General features: G+C 45.1%; 1 protein-coding gene across 1 annotated transcript in view; it reads right to left on the bottom strand.

The window, feature by feature from the left end:
* The window catches only part of LIPC (lipase C, hepatic type), a 50,340-nt gene that overhangs the window by 12,396 nt on the left and 24,309 nt on the right, over window positions 1–13,635 (bottom strand). Inside the window, exons 2-4 of the mRNA XM_083475877.1 lie at window positions 5,785–5,960; window positions 3,539–3,718; window positions 448–565 (exon numbers count right to left, since the gene is read on the bottom strand). Of these exons, the coding sequence (XP_083332003.1) occupies window positions 448–565; window positions 3,539–3,718; window positions 5,785–5,960 (474 nt within the window). The remainder of the gene's footprint in view (window positions 1–447; window positions 566–3,538; window positions 3,719–5,784; window positions 5,961–13,635) is intronic.

Below are 13,635 nucleotides of genomic sequence, written 5' to 3'. Positions count from 1 at the left end.
ATAGGAAGCGTATGGCAGAAAACCTAATTAATATTATTAGCTGATAATTGATTTTGCATATAGGTGTGTAGAAATTATCCTACTGTATAAAAGTAAACTATATTCATTACTCACTTTTTCTACTGAGCGGGGTACAGGGGTGTCCCCTCACCCCACCCCCAGAAGAGAATGCAGCCTGGAAAAAGTTATCCACCTCGGTTTTGACTGAGGGGTTTAAGACAGGAAGCTGCCCTATATGGAGTCAGACCACTGGTCTATCTAGCTCAGCTGTGTCTACACGGACTGGCAGCAGCCCTCCAGGATTCTGGGCAGGGTTCTCTCACAGCCCTGCCTGGAGATGCTGTCAGGGATGGTACCCAGGGCCTTCTGCACACAAAGCAGCTGTTCTACTGCTGAGCTCCAATGGCCCTTCCCCCAAGGGATGCTTTGCGGGATTTTTCTTCTTACCTGTAATTCTGCCAATCTTCCTTGCACCCCTAATGTAGCTGCCGGCAAAGCCAGAGACGTGAGCGCCAAGGCTGTACCCAATCAGGTGAGCATTGCCTCTGGAGAACTGGACAGATTCCTGGAAGATACCCGGCAGCCATGTGAAGTGCAGGCAAAATGTGGGGCATGCATTGTTGTTGCAGGCTCAGCCTGGGGCTGGCGCAAGACATTTGGGTGCCCGAGATGGAAATCCAACTGACCTCAGTCCCTCCCACTAATGAGCATGAGGCACAACTTGGTGGGAAGTTCTCTTGTGCAAGCCCCATTGGAACAGTACAGTTGTGCTCTTGCATTGCTCCCATTCATTTCAGTGGGGTTTGCCCAGGAGAACCTCCCAGTTGGATTTTAGAACCTCAGCTGTTCCTCCAAGGCTATTTGATCCTCACAATGGCCCTAGAAGGTAGGTGTGAGTGACTGGCTCAGGGTCACACAGGGTGCTTCATGGCTGAGTGGGGATGATGACGATGGTTAATTGCACTTAGAATCATAGAATTGGAAGGGACCACAAGGGCCATCTTGTCCATTGCGGGAATCTTTTGACCAGTGCTCAAACCTTGTGCTCAAATATGACTTCTAATATGCAACTTGCAATATGATTTGAACCTGGGTCTCCCCAGTCTGCATGTGACACTCTCATTTAGCCTTCCCAACCTGCTGTCCTCCAGATGTTGCTGATTTACCCATTGGTCCTGCTGCCCTTGGCTGATGGGACTTGCTGGACTTCAACGCCAGGTGGAGAGCTCCAAGTTGGGCAAGTCTGCTCCAGTCAGCATGTCAAACTGGATTGTACCCTGTGGCCCGAATCCATCTGGCTCCCTTGCAGGCGGAATGTTGCCCCAACTCCCCCAATTTACCTTATTATGCACCCACTCTGGTCTAGGAAGCTGTTTGTATGGTTTTGGGACCACATTCAGAATTAATTTGAACTTGTGAGATTCAGAGAGAGGCTGCACTCAAGAAAAGCCCTGCTTGATCAGTCTGCTGGGCCACGTAGTCTAGCATCTCACATCCCACTGTGGCCAGAGCCGCCTGGGAAACCCACAAATGGAGTTTGAAGTCAGGCGCACACACACTCCAGCTCTTGCTCTCAAACAGCTGATATTCAGAGGCAGGCAGTCTCTGTAAGTAGAGTCTTGATTTAGCTCTCATGCCTTATAGCTTCTGGTGGACCAGGAATATAACTTGTCCTTCTTGAAAGCTCTATAAGCTAGTGGTCACCATCATCACCACATCATGTATCAGTTAATTCCACAAGTTAGCAGTGCCTCACCTGCTGCCGGCTTAATCCCACTCTGTAGGGCAGAAATCACAGGGAGTTGCTTGTTTTACTTTTCAAATAATGCAGGAACTGTGTTCCTTATTACCATGGCAGAAAAACTGTGTTTAAAAATGTATTTCTTTAGACCCAGATATGCAGAATGTTGATATGTTTTTAAATCTGTTTTTAGTTTATGGTTGACTTTAATTATTTTGTTAAATGTTTTAAATAGTTGTTTTTTTGTCACTTATTATTTTATTAGTTTATTCTTTTTGTAAACTGCTTTGAGTTGCGTTTGTTTTGTTTACAATCAAGTGGTATATAAATTTTATGAAACTAATGAGAAACAAATAAATGATAAATAAAAGGGATTGCTTTGCAGACGTGAAAACTGTCATGCTTGTTCATTTCACCCTTTGCTTCAAGCAATGCTCTACCTTCCCCTGAGACATTGGCACATTGCAAATGCTGCATCCTTGTCTGAAATGTAAGACGCCTCAACTGCACCTGACTTGACAGAATGACAGGCTATAGAGAGCTGATATGACTACAAGCCTGTGGGGTCAAAATTGGCCCGGGGCACTCCACTCTCCCTAATCAACACTGAATACACTTTACGTCCTTGTTTAAATTCTGCCACCACAATGGAGAGAATCACTCCTCCTTCTAGGCTAATGCTTTCTTTGCAGTATCTTCAGAAGACCGTATGGTTGCAGCTGATGATTAGAAGGAAAACCCTAGTGCAAGCTTTGAGGCCTCATCCACACTTCTGCTTGTCCTGTGCTTAAGAAACCTGGATCCAAACTATTTTCCATTTGCCCCACTGCTTTCACTAGGGAAACCCACTTTTTACCATGGAATTGGAGCAAATGTGAATCCGTAGAAAACCTGGTTGCTCCAATTCTGTGGTAAATAGGGGGTTTTCCCAGAGGAAGTTGGTGGGACAAGCAGGAGTGTGGATGAGCCCTGAGAAGAGAGCCTTCCTCCAACCCTGCCCTGATGGCACAGCTCACTGCATGTAGAAAATTAGCACAGCCAAGTGAGGACTGAAGTAGGAGCCAGTGTGGTGTAGTGATTAAGAGCGGTAGTCTCGTAATCTGGTGAACCGGGTTCGCTTCCTCGCTCCTCCACATGCAGCTGCTGGGTGACCTTGGGCTAGTCACACTTCTCTGAAGTCTCTCAGCCCCACTCACCTCACAGAGTGTTTGTTGTGGGGGAGGAAGGAAAAGGAGAATGTGAGACTCCTGAAGGGGAGTGAAAGGCGGGGTATCAAGTCCAAACGCTGCTTCTTCTTCTTCTTCTTTCTCCCTGTCATGCTCGTTTTTTTCTCAGGCAGAGACTTTTGAAAAATGCCATTGCCCATCTGCTGTCTCAAGGTGGTAGAGTCTACACCAGGCTTCCTCAACCTCGGCCCTCCAGATGTTTTTGGCCTACAACTCCCATGATTCCTAGCTAGCAGGACCAGTGGTCAGGGATGATGGGAATTGTAGTCTCAAAACATCTGGAGGGCTGAGGTTGAGGAAGCCTGGTCTATACCATCACATCAGGACTTTACCACCTCCTGTGTAGACCAGACCAACAAAGGCAGTAGCAGCAAGGCAGAGGATCTGTTGCCAGTGGTCTGCTCTGCAGGGTTGGTGCTGGGACAGTGGTCCCTCACCTCTACACCAGCCCATAGCTATAAGTGGCCAGCATAAGACACATTTACAAATTTTAAGTTGGAGGAGCTGGGGTGGTAAGGAAGAGGCATTAAACACACACTTCATACTGTCTCCTCTCTCTGAGTATGCTTACCTCCAGCCATTCCAGGAATCGAGCGATTTCTTGGCCAACATCTCGGGTGTTCTGCACTGCAATGGGGTAGTGCGCATGAGCAAGGGCCAGCCAATCAGTGATGATCACATTTGTTTGTGTCAGCTGGGATTTCAGGGCTTCGGCCAGCTTCCAAATCCAGCCTTCTAGCCTTCCATCCACCTGCAGTCATGGGAGAAAACCAAGTCTGTAAAATTCATGATGCCCTGTCATGAAGTAGTGAGCTTGTGAGCAAGTACCACTGGGTGGAGCCCCTCAAGCAGGTGGTAACAATTAGTCCCCAAAGTTGGAGCATGTGATGGGATTGGCTGGTTGCCAGAATTCCCCAGCCCCTATAAATCTCTGAGTTAACCTGCCGGAGGAGAGAGAGAACACGCCATGTATTAGACTTGCTGGTTGATGTTCTGTAGCTGGTGCCAGAGAAGAAACCAATAAAGCCCGATAACTCGTTTGGTGCCTGCATGTGATTGATTAGTAGCTTGGAGGGAGGACTTGGGAAAGAGACCCCCTCCTTGATAAGCCCAAGCAAGGGCAGGCCTGGAGAATTGCTCACAGCCAGCTGACAGCCAGGCCACCAACTCCTTGCAAACCCCAACGGTGTGCCTTGGGTGATTGCTTCCTAATGGCCAAAGACAGCCTGTCACATCCTTGATTTGGGGCTCCAGTTTTGTCCATCTGCAGTAGCATGAACAATTCCCAGGACAGAAGTTTTATATTTTTGACATCTGTATGGTGACATGCTCATATTTACTCTCACACACCCTTATTTCAGTGGAAAGGAGTATAGTTCTGCATGTGAGGCCAACTGAAAGGTTAAGACCATGACTAAATAGATTCTCCTCATCCTTTTGGGGTGAGTGAATACAATATATTGTTATAGGCTTGAAGGGGCGGCCTGGGACCCCCCCAAAAAACCCTAGAAATTAATAAATGGTAGGATTTCGATTATTTGGAGTATTGAAAGGAAGACTGCAGGCCGGTGGAAAGATACAGGCTAAGCTACCTTTCCAAGCCAGGGCCTCACCTGGGATAGAGGTGTTAACATGACAAAAGGTGCTGATGGCCCATCCAAAAGGAAACCTGGGCCTGGGCATAAAGAAGGTTGCTAGGTTAATTGGGTGTGAAGTGACAGGAAATGACAGTCTTTAGCAAGGTGTGCTGGGAAGAAGAACAAAGGGAGAGATCCATCTTGGGTAGGTTGGCTGAAGGCTGGCTGGGAGAGATGCCTTGCACTCCAGTGCTGCACTCCTGTGGGGAACAAGTCCCTCTTGGAATGGCCATGCTGTAAGTTCTGGAATTCCTCCAAGCAGACTGAAGGTGTAAATATGTGAATAAACAATATTTCTTAAAACTATGACAGTCTCCGCTACATCTTCAATTTTCCAAAGGAGCACAAACTTTGGGTGAGCGCTAATGAGTTCTTCCCAATGTTTAGTCAGAATCTCATTTCTTGTAATTTGAATCCAGTGGTTTGGGTCCTGCCCCCTTGGAGCAGCATAAAGAAAGCTTGCTCCATCTTCCATGTGTCAGCCCTTCAGATATTTGAAGATGACTATTACATCTCCTCTCAGCCTTCTGCTCTCCAGGCTAAATATACCCGTGTCTGCAAATGGTCTGGAGTCATTCAAAACACTTGCATTAGGCATCCTTGGTGTAGCAAGAATTTGAGGTTGAGCAAAAGGAGGTGGCAGAGGTGTAGCGTGGGCAGGGTGAGGGGGCCAGTGCCGCAGACACACTTTTTCCAGGGTGCTTTTTGCTCCCCACACTGCCCTTTCCAGCCCCATGCTGGTTTGTGAGTCTGATCCCACATTCCAGCCTTGCAAAGCAACGTGGTAAAATCCTGAAATGGGAGAAGGGGCTGTGCCAGTGCAAGGTAGGTTTGAATGCCCCTTTGTTACGCCCCTCCCTCTCACCCCCCAACAACCTCTCTCCGTGTAGAAAATTAGCACAGCAGAGTGAGGAAGGAACCTTTCTCCCAGCTATGCTTGTCTTTTCTGGTAGGGAGTTTGAAAAATGGCAATGCCCACCTGCCGCCTCTAGATGGTACAGCCCATAACATTGTGTCAGGACTCTACCACCTCCTCCACAGATCAGGCCAATGAACAACCTTTGAGAAAAAATGAAGGGGGGGGGATTCTGTATGAGGCCAGATTTATCTAGATATCAAAGTTCAGCTGAGCAACATCCCTGGATAAGAAAGAAAGAAAAAGTGCTGTGAAGTTCATTACCGACCATCCGTGGACTATCATCACCAAAGGAAGAGAGGCATTGAAACGGCATTTTTCAAGAGTATCGAACTGGTTAAATTCGATCAGGCAGCCTTCTTCAATGGTATTTGAGTAGAGCAGGAACTTTGTTTCGGAGCGGGAATGACTGGTCCTTCGGATTGGCTGCAGTTGTGGCCCTGCAAAGAGATGTTTCAGAAATTTTGGGGGGTTTTCCCCCATAAAGTTTATACACCACTTGATTGTAAACAAAAAACTCAAAACTCAAAGTGGTTTACAAAAAAGATAAAACAATAAACAAGGTAAAGAAAAAAATAATGAAAGACTTTCAAATAGTATGATACATTGGGCAAAATATATTGGTCATAATATTAAGTTAGAAGATTGGGGAAAATTATGGAAGGCTGGAATAAACTTTACACCATGCAGTTTACTTAAAGAGAATGTAATGAAAATGATGTATAGATGGTATATAACGCCAGTGAAATTAGCAAAAATGTATAAAACAAATAATCAATGTTGGAAATGTAAAGAAAAAGATGGTACTTTTTATCATATGTGGTGGGATTGTAAGGAAGTGAAGGCATTCAGGGAAATGATATATAATGAATTTTTTAAAATGTTGAAATATACATTTGTCAAAAAAACAGAAGCCTTCCTATTTGGAATTGTTGGTAGAGAAATACACAGGCAGGATAAGACATTATTTTTTTATGCTATAACTGCAGTGAGAATATTATTAGCCCAACGATGGAAGCAAGAAGAGATACCTTCGAAAGAAGAGTAGTGACATTAACCATTTTCTTTCCGTTTGGCCATTTTGCCACAATTCAAATATGGCGGAGAAATTTGGTTTTGTGTGCATTTTAATGTGACCGCCCACCCCCTGCCACACTTCCCGAAAAAACCAAATGGTGCTCTGCCAAGTGGCAGCTACCCTGCAGAATTTGCCGTGCAGTTATCCAACCAAAGAATGTGTATCTTAAAGGGAAGCATGCATAAAAGTGTACATGTATTTGGGAACATAAAAAGGCATTGCCTTCCGGGAATTTGTAGAAATATTTATGGTAGGCAAAATTGCATATAAAACGTGTCTATCAGCATAAATGTACCCAAAAATGCTAACTTAAAAAAATGAATTGGAATCTGATACAAAAATGTGGTGAACTGAAGACTGGAAACTCGAATTCATAGTTTCATCGATCTGTAGTCTCAGAACCAGATTCAACCGTCTAATTCATTTGCTGGAGCTTGAACTGGTTTTCCTGAACTGTTTACTTCCTCTGTTCATCCCTGTTAATTTCTACAGCATTAATGTGACTTGCATCCTGATATAACTTTAACAAGACTTTATCTGCCACCAAGCACCACAACACTAACTAATCACATTAAGCAAAAAGGCAAGCTGTGAGCAGTAAATGTCAGAACAAAGCCATTCTTTTCATCACTTTAATTAAAAAAGAAATTCTTAGCTCTCCCAGGGCTAGCGGAGCGCTGCGCTAATCCAGAAGCTTGGGGCGTGCTGAGGTCAGCGCGCCCCAAGCTTCTGGGTGCCGGCAAGCAGTCCGCTAGCCGTGGGAGATCCGCGCGGCTCTCCCATGGCTAGTGGAGCGCTGCACTAATCCCGAAGCTTGGGGCGTGCGGAGCTCAGCGTGCCCCAAGCTTCTGGGTGCAGGCAAGCTCTCCGCTAGCCCTGGGAGAGCTGGATCTCCCACGGCTAGCGGATAGCTTCCTGAAGCCTGGAGAGCGAGAGGGGTCGGTGCGTACCAACCCCCCTCACTCTCCAGGCTTCAGCAAAAGCCTGCATTCGCCCCATAAGACGCACACACATTTCCCCTTCATTTTTGGAGGGGAAAAAGTGCGTCTTATAGGGCGAAAAATACGGTATCACTTATTCAAGGAGAACCACTTTCACCCAGCAACCTCTTGCTGGTGCAGGCTTTCCATACCCACAGAGAACCAGCCCCACACCTGCAAAAGCTCTCTTTCCCTCTCTCAGCTCCAAAGCCTTCCAACCTCACATTTCAGAGGAAGGAGACTCCTCCTCACACAAGAGTTCCACGTGTCCATCAGAGCACAGGTGAAGAGCAGGCCTTTCCTGCAACTTTCCTCTATTCTTTTCTGTTGGTGGGGCTGAGCACAGGAGACTCCAGATTCTGAAGAAGGAGCCTGTAAAGCAGGGCTGGGGAAGTTGAGGGGTGGGCTGACTGGAATGGACTCCAACTCCCACCTTCACTTACTGCTGGCTGTGCAGGCTGAGTCTGGAAAGACTCCGAATCTAAAGTTATAATATATTAAGATAAAGGATTAAGATAAAAACAAAGAGGGAAAGGATTTGCTGAATTAACTAACTGAACTGGAATACAAAAAAGGGAGGTGTGAGGAGGTCAGGGAAACAAGTAAATGAAAGCCAAGATATGGAAAGATTGATTTGTTTTTAATTGTTTTTATTTTTCTGTATTTTGTATTTTCTCTTTTCTTTTTCTTATTTTTGTAACCTTTTCTGAAACTTTAATAAATATCATTAAAAAAAAAGAGTCTGGAAGGACTCCACAGGTGAGTGTGGGTGACTTTCAGAAAGACTGGGCCGTGGCTAATTCAGCTGCTAGAAATATGTTAAAAAAGGAAAAAAAATTGTCTAGTAGCACCTTAGAGACCAACTAAGTTTGTTCTAGGTATGCACACTTCTTCAGATACACTGAAACAGAAGTCACCAGACCCTTATATATATAGTGGGAGGGTGGGATGGGGTTTTTCTCAGGAGGGTAGTAGGGAGATGGGTGATTGACTCAATGGGTATGGTAAACCTGTTGATGAATGTTAAAGACTGCAATTAGTACTACAGGAAAAAGCAAAGGATAGTATGGAGATGATTAGCATATGTAATGAGACAGGAATCCAATATCTCTATTAAGACCAGGTCTCTCCATAGTTTTCAGTTTAGTGATAAGTTGTAATTCATCAACTTCTCTTTCAAGTCTGTTTCTGAAATTCTTTTGTAATAAGACAGCTGCTTTGAGATCCTGCATTGAATGTCCTGGGAGATTGAAGTGTTCTACTGGCTTTTCTGTCTTGTGATTCCTGATGTCAGATTTATGTCCATTTATCCTTTGGTGTAGGGTTTGGCCTGTTTGTCCAATATAGAGAGCTGAAGGGCATTGCTGGCATTTGATGGCACGCACAATATTAGAATGTCAGCCGCTAGAGTTTTGGAGTTCCCTCTCTGATTTCTACAGAAGATGCTGGTAGTCATCACGAGACTTTGTTTTCCCTCCACACTCCTGTTTCTCCCTCTGCACTGTGATGCCACAGCAAGGTAATCTTGTGCAAATGCCAACTTAACAAAAAATGATGAAAAAGACCTCAATTCAGCATCCATCATCTCTGCATTGCAGACTTAAAGAAAGGAGCAATGGACCACTAGGAATGTGTCTTTTGAAATGGGGAGGGGAGTTGAGCCAGAAAGATGCTGCTTCTCTCCCCACTGCCAGCCTGCAAGAGGATATTGGAATATTCCTGGCATAGAAAAACGATGAAAGTGTCAGTACCCTGGAGCCCAGCCTAGGCCTGCATCTCAAAGCTGAGCTTTGTGCACAAGGATCTGCTGAGCTGCCGGCCTGGTGTCACACAGGGGCTTCTGCTGAGCCAATCCAGCCAGACGATTCTTTCGATTTTAATAATTGTTTTAATAGTGGGTGGTTTTTACTGGCTTCATGGATTTTCTTTACTTCCTAAAATAAACTGCTTTGAAGAAAAACAGAGTAAAGCACTAGAAAGGTTTTAAAACAAATGATCCCAGGTCATTGTCATGGAAGAATGGACTCTGGGCTGGGCCTCGGCAGTTGGTGGAGCGGGAATGGGTCTGCAGAACAACATACAGTTAAAAGGTTGGGAAAAACTCTGGAAAGAAGGAATAAAATTTATAGCATGCAATGCCTTAAAAGAGAATGTGAAGAAAATGATGTATAGATGGTATATTATACCAGTGAAATTAGGTAAAATGTATAAAACAGGTAATAAATGTTGGGAATGTAAAGAAAAGGAAGGATCATTTTATCACATGTGGTGGGAATGTCAGAAAGGGAAAAGCTTCTGGGAAAAGATATATAATGAGATGAAAAAGATGTTGAAATATACATTTATAAAAAAACCCAGAAGCATTTCTACTTGGCATTGTAAGTGAGGACATTAATAGACAGGGCAATAAATTGTTTTTATATGCAACAACAGCAGCAAGAGTATTGTTAGCACAGAAATGGAAACAAGAAGAACTACTGACAAAAGAAGAATGGCAGACAAAATTAATGGACTATGCAGAATTGGATAAGATGACAGGAAGGATTCAAAACCTGCGGGATCAGAGTAAATATATGAACTATTTGAAAAGCAATTGTAATCAACAGATTACACTAGTAGGATTGCAAGAAGTTTTGTAAGGAGGTTTATGCGAAATATTGCCGAGAAAACTATGATAAGAATTATTAGTGAAGGAGTATTAAATGTAATACTGAAAATAATGAAACGCAGATAAAGACTGAAAAATCTTCAGGTGCAGTTGATGGAAGTCCAAAACATTGTATAAGATAAGAAAGTATGTTATATGATTTTTGGAAATTATTTGTAAAAATCAATAAAAATATATTTTTTTAAAGGGAATGGGGCTGTAGAGGTGCACAAAGCAGACCACAGAAATGGGCTGTGATTTGTCTGAGAGGAAGCTGGGCAGCGTGTGACTGGGAAAGACTCACTCCAGTTTTGTGATGTGTCCATTGGCCCATATCTATCCCCTGAAGAGGTGAGAGTAAACTTGGAGTTTACTTGTAGAAGAGCACAAGAAGCCTCTTCCACAAGAGGAACATTGGACATTATTATCCCAGGCCAGGCCACTGGTTCCTCTAGGTCAGGACTCTCTATGACTGGCAGTGGTTCCCTAGGGAGTCTTTCTTAGTCTTCTCTGGAAACGGCCCATCAGGGATTGAACCTTCTGCTTGCAAAGCAGCTGCTCTGTCATGGATCTGTGGACCCTTCCCAATGCACTCTCTTATGCAATGGATGGTGTTGTCTTGCACACCATAATTCTATACGTATGCCAGTTTCCTTCCAAAGAACTCAAGGCAACCCCCTACCAGCTCTGGTGAGAAGCCAGGTTCCTGCCTCCATCATCCATCCCTAGACAGCAGCTGTTACCTCAGCTGGTCATTAGAAGAAACTGCAACTAAGAATTTTTTTTTAAATATATATTTTATTAAGGATTTTCTTGTTTTACAGAAGTGTAGTGCCTCATATTTTTTTTTCATGTAACATTTTTACAAATCCGTTTCATTTGTTGAGGCATTAGGGGGAGAAGAAAATAAAAAAGAAAAAAGAAAAAGGAAAGGGGGGTGGAGAGAGGGAAGATGGATAGGGGTGGGGTCGCCACAGCCAATCACAAGCAAACAATCACACCCTAGGCCAACCCCAACCTCTCTCACCACCAAAGGAACACAAGTGAACAACACAAGCAACGCTGACACCAAACTCTACATACATTAAACATAATAGAAACACTGCAACTAAGAATTTATACATGTATTTGCTTATCTCCTTCTCCCGCCTAATTCGTTTCCTTTTTGTATCGTGTCTCTTTAAACTGTAGGTATGAGGGCAGGGACTGTCTTGCTTACAGAGCCGTTCCAGAGCTTTTTTTGGGGTGTGGTGGAACAAAGTTCGATAAATACGCTTAAAACAATGGCTTACTATGTAAGAAATACAACACAAAAGGAGAAAGTGACAGGGAGGAAAGAGGTCTCATGGCCACTGCTCAAGACAGTTCAGAGAAGGGAGGGGCCCAGTGCCAGCTGGTCTCAGCCAAGCCGCTGGAGGGATGCAGCCGAGTGGAGGGAAACCCTTCTGAGAGCTCAGGAGCCTAAAGGTCCCTGCCATGGTGCCCATCTTTGGGATCAACTGCCCTCTTGCAAAAGGGTTTCCTGTGTCATCCTCAGCACTTCATTCTCTGCCTTCTATCTCACCTGCCCTGGAGTGGGTTGTGCAGAGAGGGCCCTGCAAATGCCAGTCAAGGCAGTGGCATCAGGCTGGTGATTCCTCTCCAGAGTCCAACAGATGCAACAGCATTTCTTTGCATTGCAAGCTTAGGAACGATTAACGTGGAACAAATCAATGAACAATTGTAGCAGCAAATACGCAAAGCAAACATTCCACTCCATAGCCCAACCCAGCCCACTGCTGGTGCCTTGGCAACAGTGAATTTGTTGAATTAATGAGGGAATGACCATGAACTGTTGTGAGTTACGTGCCTCTTTCTGTCCCAGGTCTGTCAGAATCTACTTTCCCCTCTCCTTTCCTGCTTTAGTGGTCATTCATTTCTGTGGAGATGGGGTTGGCTGAGACAGAGTGGTTTTGATTTGAGTAGAGCTCCTGAGTGGAAGACCTTGCAGTTGGAAGGGGCAGCGCAAGTTCCTTGGGCCAGAGATATGCTGGCTCATTGTACCCTTCCTGGGCCAGGGCTTCTGGTTCACTATGGACATCCGGCACTTCAAATCCCCACATCCTGAGCAGGGGGCATCCAGTCCTAGGTTTTGGCAACATTAACCCCCTGCCCAGCTATAGGTCCTGGAGCTCCATGGCAGAGCACCTGCTTTACATGGAGAAGATCTCAGGATCAGTCCCCAGGGACATCTCCAGATACAGCTGGGAGAGAACCCCCATCTGAAATCCTGGAGAGCCACTGGCACTCTGGGTAGCCAACAGTGAACTAGATGGGCTCATGGTCTGACTCAGGATAGTGTATCTGTTTAAAACATTTATGGCCCACTTCTCCCCTCAGGAAAGGAGCTGCTCAAAGCAGCTTACAAGCAAACATAAGCCAACATAAAAGCCACAGCGGTCTAATTATTACAACACAAATTAACAATACTAAAAACAGCAGCATGAGGAATCAATGCACTAAGAAGAAACAGACCCAAAAGCTTGTTTAAAAAGGGACAGTTTGCATAGAACTACGATTCTGTGAAAACTGTCCCTTTTAAAACAAGCTTTTGAGTCTGCTGCTTCTTAGTGCATTGATTGGAGAGTTGGAAGGGATGCCAAGGCTCTGTTAGAATTCCTGCTCCATGATTGCAGTCATGATGCTAGAGAGAGAGGGAGCCATGTTGCAGTGCTCTGTGTGTGTTTATATGTAAATAAAGTAGATTAGCCAAAATGCTGAGTTGCTGGGGTTCTGTCACGCAAGCTGTGAAGACTCTGCAATCCCTAAGTGTGCCGGTGTCAGTTGGCATCAGTTGCTGTGATGTTCGGGCTGAAGAAAGCTTTTGAAGCTCCCGAATGATTGACCAGGAGGGAGAAAACATGCCAGTCGGTCATGTGTCTCTACCAGGGTCCTACACGAGTGAGGGCTGAACTCCTGACAGGCTCATCTAGTCCAAACCCCTCAAGTGTCAGTTGAACAAAGATAAAAGAGGGGGAGCTCCCCATAGCTCTTGGAGCAGGGAGTTCACAAAGAAAACCTTCCTGCATGTTGACACCAACCCTGCCTTTGAAAACAGAGTGAAACACCAACCTTAAAATATGTTGGGCAGATTTCACATGAGAGGAGATGGCTGTTCCAGGAGTGCTTTCCCAAACTACGAAGGGCAACCAGAATTACCCTTGGAAACAGACTAGGAGCTAGTGCAGCTGATACAGTTGAGGTGTCATAAATTGCAGAACAGCGGGGAGGAGGAAGAGGATCCTGGAGAGGGGTCTAGCCATGCCTGGGACACACCAGGACAGGCTGAGGATGGAGAAGGAGAGGTTGGCGTAGAAAGTACTCATGGGGCAACGGAGGGTGGCAAGGGCATGGAGGTCAGTGCACAGGAA

This window comes from Podarcis liolepis, assembly GCF_965112155.1.
Source record: "Podarcis liolepis genome assembly, chromosome: 14".
In the NCBI taxonomy this organism is placed as follows: Eukaryota; Metazoa; Chordata; class Lepidosauria; order Squamata; family Lacertidae; genus Podarcis; species Podarcis liolepis.
The sequence above is the reverse complement of the archived record's forward strand: the minus strand, read 5'-3'. Positions and strand labels throughout refer to the sequence as shown.